The 19,657-nt window shown below is 35.3% G+C and overlaps 4 protein-coding genes across 4 annotated transcripts; 1 reads left to right on the top strand and 3 right to left on the bottom strand.

The window, feature by feature from the left end:
- Positions 1 to 1,298: 1,298 nt before the first annotated feature.
- Positions 1,299 to 3,373, bottom strand: LOC149673836 (uncharacterized). The gene is made up of 3 exons (XM_089839581.1): positions 1,996 to 3,373; positions 1,785 to 1,933; positions 1,299 to 1,646 (listed from the first exon to the last, which is right to left on the bottom strand). The coding sequence occupies exons 1-3, from the start codon at positions 2,673 to 2,675 to the stop codon at positions 1,372 to 1,374; spliced, it is 1,104 nt and encodes a 367-aa protein (XP_089695707.1). The 5' UTR covers positions 2,676 to 3,373; the 3' UTR covers positions 1,299 to 1,371.
- Positions 3,374 to 4,570: 1,197 nt separating this feature from the next.
- Positions 4,571 to 5,533, bottom strand: RpS18 (ribosomal protein S18). The gene is made up of 3 exons (XM_089839586.1): positions 5,378 to 5,533; positions 4,753 to 5,132; positions 4,571 to 4,692 (listed from the first exon to the last, which is right to left on the bottom strand). Exons 1-3 carry the CDS (start codon positions 5,378 to 5,380, stop codon positions 4,614 to 4,616), a joined length of 462 nt encoding a protein of 153 aa, XP_089695712.1. The 5' UTR covers positions 5,381 to 5,533; the 3' UTR covers positions 4,571 to 4,613.
- A 64-nt stretch (positions 5,534 to 5,597) lies between these two features.
- Positions 5,598 to 13,958, top strand: LOC149673834 (transcription elongation regulator 1). Its single transcript, XM_089839578.1, has 16 exons — positions 5,598 to 5,874; positions 5,937 to 6,147; positions 6,208 to 6,357; positions 6,424 to 6,586; positions 6,649 to 7,278; positions 7,781 to 7,911; positions 7,973 to 8,115; positions 8,180 to 8,365; positions 8,438 to 8,636; positions 9,406 to 9,614; positions 9,679 to 9,829; positions 11,095 to 11,259; positions 11,794 to 12,183; positions 13,154 to 13,311; positions 13,378 to 13,438; positions 13,513 to 13,958. Exons 1-16 carry the CDS (start codon positions 5,744 to 5,746, stop codon positions 13,651 to 13,653), a joined length of 3,219 nt encoding a protein of 1,072 aa, XP_089695704.1. The 5' UTR covers positions 5,598 to 5,743; the 3' UTR covers positions 13,654 to 13,958.
- Positions 13,959 to 15,567: 1,609 nt separating this feature from the next.
- Pi4KIIalpha (phosphatidylinositol 4-kinase II alpha) lies at positions 15,568 to 19,599 on the bottom strand. Its single transcript, XM_089839579.1, has 9 exons — positions 19,453 to 19,599; positions 18,902 to 19,238; positions 18,631 to 18,831; positions 18,429 to 18,560; positions 17,532 to 17,685; positions 17,415 to 17,470; positions 17,263 to 17,350; positions 17,005 to 17,198; positions 15,568 to 16,074 (listed from the first exon to the last, which is right to left on the bottom strand). Exons 2-9 carry the CDS (start codon positions 19,211 to 19,213, stop codon positions 15,907 to 15,909), a joined length of 1,305 nt encoding a protein of 434 aa, XP_089695705.1. The 5' UTR covers positions 19,214 to 19,238; positions 19,453 to 19,599; the 3' UTR covers positions 15,568 to 15,906.
- Between the last annotated feature and the right edge of the window lie 58 nt (positions 19,600 to 19,657).

The raw sequence follows: 19,657 nt of genomic DNA, 5'->3' as shown, positions 1-19,657 counted from the left end.
AAACAGGGTGAACCTACATGTGGGAGGAAGGTATAATAAATAGAGCTTTACAGTTAGGTTGTCCTTAACAAGGCCCGATGAAGGCTCTATATATATATATATATATAGATTCTTTGTCTCTTATCAGCACACACAAAGCTACCTTACATAGAAAACGAGCTCTGCGCGTGCTGACAACCGAACCTGGAACAGAGTATATATCGAATGGGATAGGGAGTTGCCCAGCGTTGCCAGACGTACGATAATTATAGTACAATGCGATAATTTTAAGAGTTTTTTCGAAGCGTACGATAATTTTGAGGCTGTACTATATAGAGCTATTTCAGAGGGGGTAATGGCTACGTCACCAATGCTATTTGCCCATAGAGAAAACCCTCATAAAATGTCCGCCCTACACTCAAAGGCAGGCCCAATTTTCGTAGCAGACGAAATTTTTCCCCCACTGAAATAGCTCTATAGTACGCTAAATTCGATAATTCGGCTTAGGCGTACGATAATTGTACGATAATTTCGAATTCAGCTGGAAATTGCACTAATCTGGGCAGAAAAGTCTCGCTAGGGGTAGAAAAAGGCGAAATGGGAGGCAGCGAATCATGTTCATCCCATAGGAATAATACACTTAAGACCAAAGGCAGGATGTGAGAAACGCTTGGAGACGTTATTACCCTATCTCCTTATGACCCTTGTACTGATTTTAATATAAATTCAAGGTGAATCAGAACACTCGCATAGGTTTTACTGCGATTTTGGAGGCGCTCAGAGCGTACGATTATTTTGGTTGAAAATCGATAATTTTTTGGCTTTGGTAAGATAATTTGGTAATTTTTATCTGGCAACGCTGGAGTTGCCTATCCTCTAAGCGCGAAAACAAATTTACGCGAATTCTTTATCCATGGTCTAACCAAGCTAACTTAAAAACTGGTTAAATTGATTGTAAGTATACAATTATTTATTCTCCTAGTCTTATCGGGTTCTACAGGTGTAAATTATTATTGTTTGTCGATAAACCTACTCGCTAAGCCTTGGCTCGAGGTCATTGACCTTTTGACAGTTACACGTTAAGCCTATTTATATTAAATAGGTTTTTAGCGGCGTTAAAACTAATTTTTAAACAAATTTTAAATGTTTTAAGAAGGACGTGAACAAGGATACCGAGTTGTAAGTAGAATGACGCGCAAAGTAGGTGTCAATATGACAATTGGTTTGACAAGAAATGATGAACTTTAAGATACAGGTTACTAGTATACTTTCTTTAGCTTTTATCAACTTAGGTGTAATAACGAGGAAAGATAACGCTATTTTTAAAGTTAAAATTAACTTTATTTATGTTTATTATATACTTGATAAACATACCGAATTAGATTTTTAGGCTTAGTCACTAAATGAACGATTAAAATTATTGAAGAACGAATTGGGTTCGCAGACATGAAGTGGAAGATAATTAGCGGGAAGCATTAGTATTGGAGACGCGGTTTTCTTCGGTAAATAAGACAATTCGTTTAGTTTTAGCGATTTGATGGCTTTTCCTTTTAAAGTTGAGTCCGGTTGACTGCAGAGTAATGGACGATGATCGTCTTCGAATAAGCTTATGGTTTTGTTGTCTTTAATTAGCCAGTCAATGTTTGAGTCGCAGATAATATTGTTGTCTATGGAAAGAAAAGATTCGTGGCTTAAGAATGATTCTTGACCTTTTTCCCACAAAATGATTGAAAACTTAGGTTATCAAAAGGCCATTTTTGGGTTCTAGATTAGTTTAAGGATCTTTTTAAACGTAATTAACTTACCATAAAGATACATCTTTCTCGTTGAACGTAGCGGCGGTTTAAAAGCTGATTTCCACAGTGTCTCTATAAGATTATTAGTCAAAGAAATGACTTTCAACGCTGGCATTCTTTCAAAAGTTGTTTTATGCAGCCAATTTATTTTATTATTGCTACAAAAAATGTGGAAAGGTTAAATCTATAGTATATTGAATTCACTTCCGAATAAAATCACCTCAAATCAATATACTCCAAATATCGTACTTTTTCCGGAAGGGATTCGCGGTTGAAAGTTGTCAATTTATTACCTTGCAGATGTAGATATTTTAACGAAGTAAATGATTGAAGTAAATCATTTCCTAAGTCCGACGTACAACTTCCAGTCATTTGAAACCATTTAACCAAGGATCCGTTAAGTTTTTTAAACTTGCTTTGGTCTAGTTTCGAAATAGGTCCTTGAGCGAATGCCCCGTGACTTATAACGAATTTTTCTATTTTATTTAACTGCGAAAGTTCTTCCCATTCCCATTTAACTCCGTTTAGAGGGTTAATTATAATCAATTCCTTTAAAGTGTTCTCTAAACCCTCAAAAGGAGGTTTCGTTTTTTCGTAATCCTCTGATAAATTGCTTAAATAGAAATCTCGCAGAATTAGTTTTTGAAGATTCGTCTCTTTAAAGGCTCCTCTCGGTAGCGTATCATTTTTAAGATTTAAGTTTCGTATATCCCATATTTGTTTCTGATTGTATCGAATGCCGTCCGTTACGCATTTAAATTCATCTTTACTTTGAATATTTTTAATAATAATTCTATCTCCACTCGGATATTCCGTTTTACCCGCGCATTGCTGCGTTATTATCTCCTTAGTTAACGTAAAAAATATAACTACATAAATCTGCCAAATAACTTTGGCCATAATTTTTCCGATGCGTTTTAAAAACTAATGACTCTCTCTCTCGTTAATAAGAAAATAACGTAGAGGTGTTAGTATATTCAAATGAAGCCAGTTTAATCTTTTTTTATTGTAACTGTCGTAATAAGATTATATTATCTAGGAAAATATTTCTTATACCGTTTTCTTATCTACCTCTTAAGATGTTAATTACAAATGTTTTTAGGTACTTTACTAACCTTGCTTTCAGGGTTCGTACAAACGCGGGATTTGAAAAATGGCGGGAAAAAAAATCAGGGATAGGTCTAGTGATTTATATAATGATGTAAAAGATGGGTTATTTAGATAGCTAGTTGCCGGTAGGCACGCCGCAAGATTCACTGGTCCAGGGCCGTCGCAAGATGGTTGTATAGTATACTATACAACCTTCTCGCTGTCCCGGTTGTAGAAACGATTATGATATCGTCTCGGGCGATTAGAGCCATAGAAGAAGTGAAGTTTACTTGGGAGGTGACGGAAGGGGTTTTGGGGTCAAGTCACCTCCGGCGGACACAGGGCAGTCGGCACCTTTAGGGTAGGATAGCCGACACGTGTAGTATTCCTTCATCTTCAGTCGCCATGAAGCTTGGGTTACAGGAGTTCGCTACTCTCCCGACCTGAAAGTATTTATTCTTTAGTTTACTTAATTCTCTCTGGTTTATTCATAGAGACTATAAACCCCAGTCTCTATGGTTTATTGTTGCAGAATAAAAGTTAAGGCGTGAGAAACGGCGCCTCTAGCGGGAACCAGTGGCACGGGTTCAAATCCGGCCAACGGTTGATTTGCATAATTTTTTTTTATTCATTTTTTTTTTCATTTTTATTATAAAATTCGGCAGAAAAAGACATTTTGTAAATTTAGATAAAAATCAAGCAATTAAAGTAATGCTTTCAAATATACAGCTTTCCGATAGATGACGCTAAAAGCCTTAGAGGGAGATAATCAACCGCCGCCAGGTAAGTAAACACCTGAAAATGGTCAGGGATGTTGGAACCAAAGAGGTAAAACTGTCTACCCTCTTTGTTGGAACTTGGAAAAATTTCGTCAGGGATAAGCTTAAGCTGGACAAGTCAGGGCCAGATTTTCAATGCAAAAATTTCGTCCGAACCCTGGACTTTGAATATGTCTATTTTTAAGAAAGAAGTAAATGACAAAAGCGTATGGTTTCTATACATAGTATACATATATACAGAAGTCCGTGTTGATAACGGGGAATTTTTATTGAGATAAATTAACGAGATACATATATTGGTGTTATTTAGAAAGTTGGCTTAAATTTCTTTACTTCTACCATCAACTTCATCAAGTGATGAATGTTTAGGATTTCCCCTCGATTAGGAATATTTTTGAATGGGGGGTAGACTTAGAATCTTTTGGAAACGGTGGTGGAATTAATTGCGTCAAAGCCACCTGATAATTATTTTTTATTTTCAACGTAACTTGCGTAAATTGAACAATAATTTACTGGAGTATATGAGACTCATTTTTAAAATTAGTGAAAGATCTCATGATATCTTCTAAATCCTTTTTCCATGTTGAGTTAAATGATCTAACGATATTAATTATCCTTTCTATAATTAGTTTGATACTAATTGGTTACCATAAAGAAATATTTACTTAGAAGTTAACCTACTCTCTTTTTTTTTTCGAGATTATCAGCTTGACCTCTTTCGATGGCGTAATACAAGTCAATACTTGGTAATCATACATTTTTTAATGGTTATTAAACCCATTTTCTGACAACTAACGTCCTCCCCACAGCTTAAAAACTGAAGTGAACTGAACCACTTCCAAAGCCTATCCACGTGTTAAGCCTTGTCATTAACTTTAACCTAATATTACTTCATTAAAATGAACTATGTATAATAAATGAAGAGAGTTTAATAATTTTTATCAAATTTTTTATTTTTCTGTTAACACTGTTAATTCTTCTTCTTAGAGACACCAACTGTCCTGCCTCTCCTTCCAGTTGTCTTGGTGTGTTGTCCTCGAACACGGAGTCTACAATTGAAAATGCAATTAAATAACAATTTCTTAGCATTAATTAAGTTAGTAACATACCCCCAGTAATGTCGGAGTCCCCTGTGAGCTCTAATTTTCTTTAGTCTTTCCAAATCCTCACGCAATTTGATATCCAAAGCGTTAGAAGTTACTTGGCTAAACTTGCCATCTTTAATGTCCTTCTGTCTGTTCAAGAACCAATCTGGGATCTTGTATTGACGAGGATTTGACATGATAGTGATCAGCTTTTCTACTTCTTCGTCGGAGCATTCTCCAGCTCGTTTGTTAAGGTCAACATCAGCCTTTTTACAAACAATATTGGAGAAACGTCTTCCGACACCCTTGATGGCTGTTAAGGCAAACATAATTTTCCTTCTTCCATCTATGTTCGTGTTCATGACACGCAATATATGCTGGAACTTCTCAGGGATTACTAGAGACTGTAAAAAGAAAAAATAAAAATACTTTTAAAATCAACAGTTTCAATACAATACTATACATATTTTTATAAGCTTAGCTATGAGCAAGGCTTAGCGTTATATCCATCTTTTTGTTACGTTAGGGGTTTTAAGGTTTTAAAACTACATAAATAATATATTTTAACTAAATAAAATTATAATATTAGAGTCTCGATTTATATAAATTTGCGAATAACTGTTTAAATATTCGGATTAAAATTGATTACCATTACGACGTCTATTTTAGCACGCAGCAAACTGAACGGCTACCACCATGAAAGACAACTTTTACCCCTATTTTATCCCTTCTCGCGTTCTTGGAAATAAAATTAGATTCTGGCAGCACTTTATTTCCTAAAATTTCCAACAAGGCAATTTGGCAAGCTGGCAACTATGCAATTTCCGTTAAGCCGCCATCTTGGGATTTTTTTTGTATAAGTCCACCGACTCATAGCCCACTCGATCACGCACAAAGCGAGAAAACTGCGGTTGTGTGAAGTTGTGAACGAGTTTTGTGTGACAATTTCTTCTGAATCATTTGAAGTAAATTTAATTCTTAATTAATATTAAAAGTTAAACAATTGAAGTATAAAATGGATGAAACGAGTGTTGAAGAGGCTGCAATTGCGGAGGAATTTCACGAATTTATGAGGGGAAGAGGAGCTCCCGGTTTCCCTCCTAGAGGTCCCGGTACTGGTGGACCTCCTGGAGGGCCGGCGGCTATGTAAGTTTGTTTTTAATTACCGTAATTAAGGTAAGTTTAAGAGTAATTAATGATTTTATCAGGTTTCGCGGTCCACCCATGATGTGTGGCCCTCCTCACATGAGGGGCTCGCCTCCTAGCATGATGAGAAGACCACCCCCTCCTGGTTTTCGTGGACCACCTCCACCCCACGCTGGTTTTGACCCAAACTTTCCACCACCAGGAATGCCCCCACCAGGTATGCACCCTGGTATGGCTCCTCCAGGAATGCAAATTCAAAATTCACCGGGAATGGTAAGTCATTTCAAATTCAACATTAAGCCTTAGTGAGTATCATTCACTTACCTAAATTAGCGACAGATGATGCCCCCAATGAATGTTCCTCCACCAAACTGGCAACAACAAAACCCTCCAACCACAACTTCAGGGGGAAATCCATACACAATCGCCGGAATTGACTTTAGTGGAGAAATTTGGGTTGAAACTAAATCTGGTGAAGGAAAGGTAAGTTTTATAGTTGCGCTCGCTTGTGTAAGTGTCTTTGAAGTTCTAACAGTAATTTTTTGGCAGCCTTATTATTATAATGCAAAAACTAGAGAAGTATCTTGGACTAAGCCAGAAAATGTAAAGATCTTGACTCAAGAGCAAATAGAAATTGTTGCAGCCGCTGCTGGTGTTGGACCTGGTGCTGCTGGGAATAACAGTTCTGGGCAATCAAATTCATCTCAACCTGGTTAGTGATTACATTAAGCCCTTTAATCATTAAGAAGGGGGTTTAAAATAGGCCAATTTTAGGTCAAAAACCTACTGAGAACTCTCAACTGGAAAATGAGGATTCAAACTCTATGAGTGCACCAACCAATGAAGATTCATCTCATCCAACCACAATGGAGAACTCTCAAGCACCCGTGGCTTCTTCTAATGGCGTCCCACCACCTTCTGACTCAACTGACACAAGTAATTCAAGTTCTTTACCTCCTACTAGCGTTAGTTCCAGCAACAACAATGGCAACAATGGCCAACTTCCAAATGGATCTGGAGTGTTGCCTTCTGTATCTGGTGGACCACCACCCGGTACTCAACCACCACCTATGGGAATGTTCCAAACTTCTCAACAACCTCCACCCTTTGGAATGCCTCCCTTTGGCACTCCTATGGGATTACACCCTGCTGGGGGTTTCCCTCCCTTTAATATGCCCCCTCCGGGTTTTTCCCCCGCTTTGGGAGGTTTCCCGGGACCTGGAGGAATGCCACCTGGACTTGAAGGACATGATAAACTCAAATTAGACGAGGAAGAAGCTGTGTTGAGAAGCAAAGCGGCAGAATGGACAGAACATCAAACTACAGATGGAAGGGCTTATTATTATCACACTACAACCATGCAGTCAGTTTGGATTAAACCGGAAGCCATTTTGAAGTTTGAACGTAAGTTAATTAAAGACATTTTTAGGTCAAAGTAGGCCTAAGAAGGTTTTAGGTCAAAGTAGGCTTAAGAAGGTTTTTAGGTCAAAGTAGGCTTAAGAAGGTTTTTAGGTCAAAGTAGGCTTAAGAAGGTTTTTAGGTCAAAGTAGGCTTAAGAAGGTTTTTAGGTCAAAGTAGGCTTAAGAAGGTTTTTAGGTCAAAGTAGGCTTAAGAAGGTTTTTAGGTCAAAGTAGGCTTAAGAAGGTTTTTAGGTCAAAGTAGGCTTAAGAAGGTTTTTAGGTCAAAGTAGGCTTAAGAAGGTTTTTAGGTCAAAGTAGGCTTAAGAAGGTTTTTAGGTCAAAGTAGGCTTAAGAAGGTTTTTAGGTCAAAGTAGGCTTAAGAAGGTTTTTAGGTCAAAGTAGGCTTAAGAAGGTTTTAGGTCAAAGTAGGCTTATGATTGTTTTAGGTCAATGTAGGCTTAAGAAGGTTTTAGATGAAAAAAAAAAACAATTCAACATTTCTGTAGAGTTCAAAAACCAACGTAGAAAAGCTGAGGAAGAAAAGATGCTGGATGGACCTTTTAAGTTGCAGAAAGTGATGACTTCTAATGGAGATTCCATGGATATTGAAGATAGTCAACCGTCCATTAAGGATTTGGTAAGATTTATACTTTTTATGAGTAATTTGACAGTATTCAGGAATGTCCTTTCATTTGTAGGAAGAAGATGCGATGAAAATTGCAAATGAAGACTCTCATGATCAGGAAGAGGAGATTAAAGAAAAGGTTAAAGTTGTGGAAGTTCAGAAACCTCAGGATAAATCCCGACCAGTTTCAAGCACCCCTGTTCCTGGAACTCCTTGGTAACATATTGAAATTTTCCTTTAATTTAAAACTCGTTAACTGAATGAATATATTTAATTTTAGGTGCGTTGTTTGGACTGGAGATTGTCGAGTATTTTTCTTTAATCCTAGCACTAAAACATCAGTCTGGGAAAGACCTGACGAACTTCGTGGACGCCCCGATGTGGATAGAATGGTTCAAGCTCCTCCTCCTGTAGCTCAACAAGCTGATAAGAAAGATAATGATGAACCTCCATTGAAGAAATTGAAGTAAATTTTAAAAAATTCTAAGATTTAATTACGCTTGGCTTGGTTGTTTAATATGAATTAATTTCTTTGCAGGACAGAGGAGGAGTCCGAGGAAATTAACAATAAGAAACCGGGAGTTGGGTCTGACTCTCCTAGTGGACAAGGGAAAAAGAAAATTGACGTTGGAAAAGAAGCAGCCATTGAAGCGGAACTTAGGGCTGCTAAGGAGAGAGCTTCCATTCCCTTGGAGATTAGGATGAAACAATTTCGAGATATGCTTATAGAGAAAGAGGTAAGGTTAAGGCTTGGGAGGTCTTTATAGATCACTGTAGGCTTAGGAAGGTTTTAGATCAAAGTAGGCTTAGGAAGTTTTTAGATCAAAGTAGGCTTAGGAAGTTTTTAGGTCAAAGTAGGCTTAGGAAGTTTTTAGGTCAAAGTAGGCTTAGGAAGTTTTTAGGTCAAAGTAGGCTTAGGAAGTTTTTAGGTCAAAGTAGGCTTAGGAAGTTTTTAGGTCAAAGTAGGCTTAGGAAGTTTTTAGGTCAAAGTAGGCTTAGGAAGTTTTTAGATCAAAGTAGGCTTAGGAAGTTTTTAGGACAAAGTAGGCTTAGGAAATTTTTAGGTCAAAGTAGGCTTAGGAAGTTTTTAGGTCAAAGTAGGCTTGGGAAGTTTTTAGGTCAAAGTAGGCTTGGGAAGTTTTTAGGTCAAAGTAGGCTTGGGAAGTTTTTAGGTCAAAGTAGGCTTGGGAAGTTTTTAGGTCAAAGTAGGCTTAGGAAGTTTTTAGATCAAAGTAGGCTTAGGAAGTTTTTAGATCAAAGTAGGCTTAGGAAGTTTTTAGATCAAAGTAGGCTTAGGAAGTTTTTAGATCAAAGTAGGCTTAGGAAGTTTTTAGATCAAAGTAGGCTTAGGAAGTTTTTAGATCAAAGTAGGCTTAGGAAGTTTTTAGATCAAAGTAGGCTTAGGAAGTTTTTAGATCAAAGTAGGCTTGGGAAGTTTTTAGGTCAAAGTAGGCTTGGGAAGTTTTTAGGTCAAAGTAGGCTTAACAAAAAAATTTATCTATCTAGGTTTCTGCATTTTCTACTTGGGAAAAAGAACTACACAAAATAGTTTTTGATTCGCGCTACTTATTGCTAACTTCGAAAGAACGGAAACAGGTATTTGAAAAGTATGTTAAAGAGAGAGCTGAAGAGGAGAGACGCGAGAAACGGAATAAGATGAAAGAACGGAAGGACGAATTCAGGAAACTTTTGGAAAGCGCTAACCTATCCATGAAGTAAGTTTAAAAATAACTTAGACAAACTTTCCTGATCTAACTAGAACATTTTTTTGTTTTTAAGGTCTACTTTTAGCGAATTTGCTCAAAAATACGCCAAAGACGAGCGATTCAAGAATATTGAGAAGATGAGGGATAAGGAAGCCATGTTTCAGGATTTTCTTCAAGAAATAAGGCGTAAGGACAGAGACGAAAGATCTAGTCAGAGAGAACGAGTAAGTTTACGCCCTCTTTCATTCTTATTAATCATCAATCACTTTCTAAGGGTTTTCAGAGACATTGGGTGACAAAAACGCAAGTTAGGCTTAGCTAGGGGAGTGTTTTTTAACCTCTATCTAAGCCTAAAATGACCTATTTTTTAACTATGGGGTAGATATGTTGTTAACCCTTTGAGCCGCGATATTGCTTATTATTTTATAGGTTATTATCGATCGCAATATTGTGGCTCAGTAATATTAATTTTATTTCACAGCGTAATTAACTTTTATTTCAGAGTTTTTGAAGGTTAATCAGTGTTTATTATTAATTTACTATTATTATTTTGAACAAATTAAATTTAGGCCTATTTTATTTTGAATTCAATGGAGGTTTATAAACAGAGATAAGTTAACGATAATTAAATATTAATTATTAAACTTTAATCACGAGTTTTATCAGCCTTCATTGAGGTTGACAAAGCAAAAAAGATGCTGCTACATTTTTAGGAATAAAATAAATAAACCTTTATTAGGTATTTTATTTTATTTTTTTTTTTGGCTGATTCTTTTTGGGCTCATACCTTTAGTGGTTGGTCGTTGAAGCAGTCCTCCATTGAGATATTTGAGCAATCGTGCGTGTGTGTGTTCGACTAGAGCCAATCGCTTCTCGAAATAAAGACCTCCGTTATAGAATGTTCATTCTTTCGGGCCCGTTTGTTCTACCGTAAGTTGAGTAAGTTAAAAACGATAGGTGCGTTTACCGAGAATTAAACAGATCATACAATACCTTAAACAGCTACCAAAAAAATCTAATTATCTTAAATGTTGTTAATATACTTTAATTAGTGTCAAGTTTTTGATATTAATTGGTCAATTTAAAATTTATTATTTAACCCCTAATTCAGCCGCCCAAAGTTGCATTGAGTTTTCGGAACTCTAGTTTCATCAATGATTTTATCTTTTAATAATTATAGTTACAGCGCAGCGCTAATTATTATTTTAATCAGTAATTAATCTTTAATTTCAGCTCTAAATTACCAAGAGATTTAATTTAAAGTTATAAGGAATTTTTTACAGTCTTTAGGTTCATCATTGAACAACGTTAACCATAATGCTTTTTTAACCACATTAATTAATCTTTTCCTTTTCAGTGATTAAAGTTTTTTAATCATAAAATAATATTTTTTTCAGATATTAATGAAATAATTTTATAATTTTTTTAAGTATATTAAAGCTTATTATTTCCGCTAATTATTTTGTTCTTAATTTCCCTCTTTGTTCAGATGAAAAAGGATTTTATGGAACTTTTATCGGAGCAAAAAGGTTTAGACAAACACGCTCGTTGGAGCGAACTGAAAAAAGTTATCTCAGATGATCCGAGATATAAAGCTATCGATAGTAGTTCGCAAAGAGAGGATTGGTTCAAAGATTTCATTAATAAACTCGATGTAAGTTCGTCAGAGGAGGTTAAAGTACTAATTGGCCTTATTCCTGATCAGCGCCACCGAGGCGTAGCGGAGACTTTTGGAACTATAATAATACGGTAGCCAATCAGAGGAGGCGCTGGAGTCGATGGACTCTGATGGAGATCTGTTATTTTCTCTGTTTTGATTATTACCGCTTCAACTTCAAAAAACATGTTTTAACTAATTATTTTTAACCTAATAATCTCCAAATAGACCAAAATCGAATGAAAACTTACTCCGAAAGTCTTATTTCATAATATTAGACAGAATAAGAAAGGTAAAATCAACTTTTAATACTTTTGAAACCATATCGCTTGTTAAGCCTTGGCTATTCACATGATTCAAAATAGAGAAAATAACAGATCTCCATCAGAGTCCATCGACTCCAGCGCCTCCTCTGATTGGCTACCGTATTATTATAGTTCCAAAAGTCTCCGCTACGCCTCGGTGGCGCTGATCAGGAATAAGGCCAATTATTGAAACTTAGCCTCGAGTTTTTGTCGCTTTCTTTCGCAGGACGCGAATGATGAAGCTACGAAAGAACGGGAAAAGCTGGAACGAATCGAAGCCAGTCTTCGAGAGCGTGAGAAGGAAGTTCAAAGAACTTTATCGACTCATTTACGCGAAAGGGATAAGGAACGTGAGCAACATAAACACGATGAGGCTGTTCAACACTTTACAGCCTTGCTAGCTGATTTAGTTCGAAACGCTGATGTCTCTTGGAAAGACGCTAAGAGAACTTTACGTAAAGATCATAGATGGGAATTGGTTAGCCCTTTGGAACGTGACGAACGTGAAAAATATTTCATGGAACACATTGAAAACTTGATTAAGAAGAAGAAGGAAAAATTCAGGGAACTTCTTAACGAGACTACTTCAATTAATTTGACATCGTCATGGAAAGAGGTAATTATAGGCCAAAGTAGGCTTAGCATTTTTTGTAAACCGTCACCAAAGTGGGCTTAGAATTGTTTGTAAACCGTCACCAAAGTGGGCTTAGCATTGTTCGTAGTAGACCGTCACCAAAGTGGGCTTAGCATTGTTCGTAGTAGACCGTCACCAAAGTGGGCTTAGCATTGTTCGTAGTAGACCGTCACCAAAGTGGGCTTAGCATTGTTCGTAGTAGACCGTCACCAAAGTGGGCTTAGCATTGTTCGTAGTAGACCGTCACCAAAGTGGGCTTAGCATTGTTCGTAGTAGACCGTCACCAAAGTGGGCTTAGCATTGTTCGTAGTAGACCGTCACCAAAGTGGGCTTAGCATTGTTCGTAGTAGACCGTCACCAAAGTGGGCTTAGCATTGTTCGTAGTAGACCGTCACCAAAGTGGGCTTAGCATTGTTCGTAGTAGACCGTCACCAAAGTGGGCTTAGCATTGTTCGTAGTAGACCGTCACCAAAGTGGGCTTAGCATTGTTCGTAGTAGACCGTCACCAAAGTGGGCTTAGCATTGTTCGTAGTAGACCGTCACCAAAGTGGGCTTAGCATTGTTCGTAGTAGACCGTCACCAAAGTGGGCTTAGCATTGTTCGTAGTAGACCGTCACCAAAGTGGGCTTAGCATTGTTCGTAGTAGACCGTCACCAAAGTGGGCTTAGCATTGTTCGTAGTAGACCGTCACCAAAGTGGGCTTAGCATTGTTCGTAGTAGACCGTCACCAAAGTGGGCTTAGCATTGTTCGTAGTAGACCGTCACCAAAGTGGGCTTAGCATTGTTCGTAGTAGACCGTCACCAAAGTGGGCTTAGCATTGTTCGTAGTAGACCGTCACCAAAGTGGGCTAAGGAAGTTAGGATTGATTTTTAGACTAAAGTAGGCTTAACGTGTATGTGATTGACCTTTTCTTCTAAGCCTATAAATGACTACAATGTTTACCGTTTATAGGTAAGACGTCTCATTAGAGACGACCCTAGGTATGAAAAATTTTCTTCAAGCGATCGCAAATGTGAAAAAGAATTCAAGGAATATATTAAAGACAAGATGGTTGCGGCTAAGGCGGACTTTAGGGAACTTCTGAAAGAAACTAAACTGATTACGTACAAGTAATACTTGCGTTATTAATTCTTAATTTTTAATTAATCCAAATATTTAATACATTTTCTTTTAAGGTCCAAGAGTATGATTGATGAGTCTATGCAACATCTTGAAGACATTGAAAAGATCCTCGAAGTATATATATCTTTCCCCCAACGATTTTACCCGTAAAAGCGGGATTTTAACCTAATTTTTTCTTGATTTCGTAGAACGATAAACGTTACTTGATTCTTGAAAGTATCGACGATGAACGTAAGAAACTTCTGATGTCTTACATCGAGGATTTGGATCGACGTGGTCCACCCCCACCACCAACAGCTTCCGAACCTAGTAGACGTTCGACAAAGTAAAAAATCATTAATTACCGGTAAAACTAAAACTCTTGTTTATAACAAACATTCATATACAGTCAAAAAGGTAAATTTAAACGTATGTTGCCAGTTTTGCTAAATTTCTTTCTTATTTTTTTTTTTAAGAAAAGGGGAATTAATTATAACTTTTTTTTCTCTCGAGTCATAATTCATAATCAAGTTTTTTTAATTAAAAAAAAAGATGTTTTGTCAGTCAACATACACGATTAGCCATTCCGTTTTTAATTCGTAAATGGAATCATATTATCCTAAAGGATATCGAAATAAACAATTTTAAACGTAAATTGTTGTCGAATTTTTACAAGAAGTGATATCTAGTTTATAAGGGAGAAGGTATAAGATGCCTTTGTATTCGCGCGCCATAGTCCCAGTCCCTCTTTCAAAATACATGGGGGGGGGGACGTAAAAGGAGGCGCCGGGCTATTTCGCCTCTCCTCAGTCGGAAAATACAAAGTAATTTTCGTCATTCGCGTCGCGCTGACGTGAGTTTTCAAGAACCAATGAGATGCTGGCTGGTTGTAATTTAGAGGCGGGGATTAACTCCGGACAGGCTACGTTTGGACTGGAGATAAAGGCTGCTGGAAATGTGGCGAATTTATACCTTCTCTCTGAGATATTAGATATAACTTCTTGATTTTTATAAATTAAGGTTTGAAAAAAAAAAAAAACGTAAACTTCTAATAATATTTTTTTTCAAAAAAAATATTTATTTGGCCTATTAAATATTATTTAAACATATTTTTTTATTAATAACTTTTATTATATTTACAATAATATTTCATTAGGTAAACTTAAAATTTGCAGGATTAGGATTAGTTTCATTTAATTAGGTGCAATTGCAACACAATATAGTAATGAGGTTTTTTTTATTTTATCATGGTAACTTTACTTTACCAATTAGCGATTAATTAATCATTTTTTTTTGTTTAGTGTCGTTTCGTTTCGTTCTTTTTTTTTAAAAAAGCACCATTTTCATAGCAACGTAATTAAAAAAAAATTAATTTGCACAATGGAATCTCTGTTAATGATTATTATTAATTTAATAATCCAAGATGGCGGATTATTAATAATCCAAGATGGCGGCGGGATTATTAATAATCCAAGATGGCGGCGGGCAGCAGGGAAAATGGTTAACCCTTGGTTGTGGTGGTAAGTATGACATTTTATCATTTTGATTGGCGTAATATTTATTATTCTAATTAAAACTAAGTAGATTTAATTAACTAAATAGGAATAAGGTAAGCATGGGCGAATACCAGTTTTTGACTGTCGAGACGAATATCGAATAGTGAAAAATTTTCTTATCGAATACCGAGACGAATAGTTGTTTGGGAACCGAATATCGAATAATTAGGCTTAACTTAAAATTGCCCTTATCGAATAGTTATCGAATAGTCAGAAATAGAAGGATTAATTAAAATCAATTAAAATTATACTTAGAATTTAGATGCGCTATAGAGTAGTAGCACTTCAGGCCTATTTTCCCATAGAAACTTATACATTAAAAAGTGTAACTGCCATTACTTTTTTAAAACATTTTAGGGTTAATATTTTTGTTTTCTCGAATAGTTAATCGAATATTTAACGAATAGTTAATCGAATATTTAACGAATAGTTAATCGAATATTTAACGAATAGTTAGTCGAATATTTAACGAATAGCAGGCCCGAATAGTAAAATTCACTATTCGATATTCGTTCGAATACACGAAATGGGGCTTATCGAATATCGAGACGGTTATTCGTCTCGATATTCGATCGAGTTATTCGTGTTACTCGAGTATTCGCCCATGCTTAGAATAAGGTTATAATTCATTTACTATATTTTTTTAATAATAATTAGTTTCTATTTTATTTTATTTTATAATCCAATAGTTTTTAATTTTTTATTTAATTTTAATGGGCTTTTTTAAGAACATTAATTTAAATAGATATTAATAAGGCCATTATAATGTTATTTAAATACTGATTTCATTTTTAATTAATTAAAAAAAAAAGGATTAATTTAATTTAATTTAATTTTAAATGAACTATATGTTAATTATAGCATAGGCGTATTCATAAAATATAGTGAGGTTTATTTTTTTAAGGGGATTGTATCAGTTTTTCACATTTAAATTATCGTTGGGGTTCTTAATTAACTTTAATTAATTATGTTTATATCCCTCTTGTCTTCTATATATAATTTTTTTTTTTTTTGAAGTTAATAATCATGACGTAATCATTTGAAGTTTTAACACCAAGAGAAAAAGGGCATTTTCCCTTGGAAGCTTTGAGTTAAATCATCAAAGGAATGAATACTTCGGTTGCTGTGAACTCCTCTTTCCACAATAACTGTGGGTTTCTGAACTAGTTGAACTGGAGATTGCCCGTCCTTTAGAACTTGCGTTAAATTCAAGATCTGTATAAATAATGTTTCATGTTTGGTTGGCAAGTTTCATCATCATCTCTTTGAGGGAAAGAGGTAATTATAGGCCAAAGTAGGCTTAACCTTTTTTTTGTAGACCAAAGTAGGCTTAACACTTTTTTGTAGACTAAAGTAGGCTTAACCTTTTTTTTGTAGACCAAAGTAGGCTTAACACTTTTTTGTAGACTAAAGTAGGCTTAACCTTTTTTTTGTAGACCAAAGTAGGCTTAACTCTTTTTTGTAGACTAAAGTAGGCTTAACCTTTTTTTTTGTAGACCAAAGTAGGCTTAACCTTTTTTTTGTAGACCAAAGTAGGCTTAACCTTTTTTTTGTAGACCAAAGTAGGCTTAACCTTTTTTTTTTGTAGACCAAAGTAGGCTTAACCTTTTTTTGTAGACCAAAGTAGGCTTAACAATTTTTTTGTAGACCAAAGTAGGCTTAACAATTTTTTTTGTAGACCAAAGTAGGCTTACCATTTTTTTGTAGACCAAAGTAGGCTTATCATTTCTTTTGTAGACTAAAGTAGGCTTAACATTTTCTGTAGACCAAAGTAGGCTTACCATTTTTTTGTAGACCAAAGTAGGCTTATCATTTTTTTGTAGACCAAAGTAGGCTTATCATTTTTTTTGTAGACCAAAGTAGGCTTATCATTTTTTTTGTAGACCAAAGTAGGCTTATCATTTTTTTTTGTAGACCAAAGTAGGCTTATCATTTTTTTGTAGACCAAAGTAGGCTTATCATTTTTTTGTAGACCAAAGTAGGCTTATCATTTTTTTTTTGTAGACCAAAGTAGGCTTATCATTTTTTTTGTAGACCAAAGTAGGCTTATCATTTTTTTTTGTAGACCAAAGTAGGCTTATCATTTTTTTTTTGTAGACCAAAGTAGGCTTAACATTTTCTGTCTGTAACTCCTGTTTTACTTACTTGGCCTCTGACTACGGACATTTGTTTCTCAAATACATGTCGATCAAAACCCTGATCAGTTTTAAAGACATCATAGAGATCGTCACACAGATCTTGTACAAAATTCTGATCTGATAGTTGGGGTAATATGAGATCCCTAATTTCACTCGAAAATGGAATTTTGGCAGATGGAAGCCACGCCCAATGATACGGATCTAAAATAAATACATTGTTAGTTAATTAATTATTAATTAGGCAAAGACATTTAATTGAAATTACAAGCGCGCCACGAATCGGGATGTTTAAATGGGAATGCCAATCCATTATCTATAGCTGCTATTTTGACTTCGGGTGCTTTGACATTACCCTGCAATTAAAAATAAATATTAGGTAAAATTATATTGTAATATTTTCAAAGGGAATTGCTTTACAGTTTCATCCTTTTCCGCTTTATTATATTTAATTAACCAATTATCATTCCCTCGATCTGTAACGGAACATTTGATTAGTTTTAAACTTTTTTTTTGAAACTCAATTAATTCTTTTACCAGTGTTTCTTATAATATAATCTAACACTACTAATCTCTCAAATTGAAATTGAAAATGCCTTTGAAGGTCTTCGGGTAATGGATCAGATTCAAAACGTCTGATCCAATAATCCGCGTCTTTATAACCTTCCACAAAAAATTGGAATGATCCTACCTAGAAAATTAATTAAGGGGTTTCTTTAGTAACTGGGGCAACTAGAAAATTATGCAGCTAAAATGGTTACGTAGATAATAGTATGGACTGTGTTCAGATCTATGCAACATTGTACTAAACAATAGTATTTGGACAAAGTTAATTTTGTCTGTTTTCCATCGAATAAAATGAAAATGTGGGGAATATTTTTTGATAATTCGAGGCAGAGTGTAATTCTGTAGCCAGTAAAGACAATTTTAACTCAATATTACGATAATTTTGGTTAATTTTTGCATTTCAAAATGTGTTTTGATCCTAACTTAGCTAGACCAAAATGGATATATATACTAAGCCAAATCATCTCTATGGCAACGATTACATTCTGCCTCGAATTATCAAAAAATAATCCCCACATTTTCATTTTATTTGATGAAAAACAGACAAAATTAACTTTGTTAACGTTATGTCCAAATACTGTTGTTAGTTACAGTTAGTACAATGTTGCATAGATCTGAACACAGTCCATACTATTATCTACGTTAGTATAGAGCTATTTCAGAGGGGGTAATGGCTACGTCAACAATGCTATTTGCCCATAGAGAAAACCCTCACAAAATGGCCGCCCTACACTTTCAAAGGCAGGCCCAATTTTCGTAGCAGACGAAATTTTTCCCCCCCTGAAATAGCTCTATATTGGCTTCATAATTTTCTAGTTGCCCCAGTTATTATTGTATCATTAGTTAAGGCTTGGTAAAATCTTATACCTTTAAAGGTAACCCAATACGATGAAATTTTCTTCCTATTTTAGGAAATTTTTCTAGAACATTTTGTTTGGTTCTAGATTTTGCTCTGTCAACCGCTGAATAGTTGAAACTTTCACTAGCTAAACGAACAACCTATTTTACATTAGTTTGAGGTTAATATAAGGATTAACTTTATATATATAAGAGAGTGATTTATAGTTACTTTAGTTTTGGGTACAATATTTAATTGTAATTTTTGGTCCACAAGAGAGGCTCCCGCTTCTGACAGATAGCCCTGATTAGGAACTAAACATGATCGACCAAAACAACATGGACAACATAATTTATGCATCCATTTAGTCCATTTTGGATTTAACCTCCCATATGGTTCTTCATCTTTTGGTTTAAATACTCCGATAATTTTCTAGCAATTTTCAATCAGTAATTTTCACGTAAAATTTTAGGACATAATAATTTAATTTAAAAGTACTTACAGTTCCACCACTGTTTCTGACAAAATAACTTCCGCTAGATCCTTGATAAATTCTTTCGGGTAATATGCCATTGTCAATAGCTATCTCAGCCTCTCTAATTGTCGCTGTGAATTGAGGATCATCAGGGAAGCTATTTAGAAAATCGTTATCCATTCTGCTCCTTAGAAGGGGTTGATTTTCTCGAGAACTGTGTTGTAAGGCCGTCGCGTTAGAAGAGAAAGTTATATCACACGGACATATCTCATCCGAATCAGAAAAAATCTGATCCTCTGAAAGGCCGATTGATTTTAATTGGGTTTGATCTTTGGTCATTTACGTACTCTTGAAGATTTAAAATCTTAAAAATAAAATGGGTGACGAAATTTTGAAATTTCGCCCTTGATTAAGTAATTAATTTAATTTAAATAGCACAAGGCGGACTTATATTTCAAGTTAAGTACATGTACACCGAAGGACAAAGGCTTAAGTTACGTAGGAGATAACAATTAATATGACTACAAGGATTAAATAGTGGAAAAAAAACTAGAGAATTGGAAAACTTTTAATCTTACCACTTTTTTTTCGTACAATTTTATCTTTCTCATGATTGACTAGCGTACGCTATCGCTAATTTAATCATCGTCAACTTCGACAACACGTAATAAATTCGCCCCAATGCTACATGTACCTTTACTTTCCGAGATGACGTCAATTTCATATGACTTTATAGTTCATAGCTGTTCAGACATAGATTCTGCATTTCAAAAGAGCGGAACT

Source organism: Phalangium opilio, unplaced genomic scaffold (assembly GCF_054372755.1).
Source record: "Phalangium opilio isolate 3A_F unplaced genomic scaffold, DU_Popi_V2 ptg000048l_1, whole genome shotgun sequence".
In the NCBI taxonomy this organism is placed as follows: domain Eukaryota; kingdom Metazoa; phylum Arthropoda; class Arachnida; order Opiliones; family Phalangiidae; genus Phalangium; species Phalangium opilio.
Note: the sequence above shows the minus strand (reverse complement) of the source record. Positions and strands in the feature narration are given on the sequence as shown.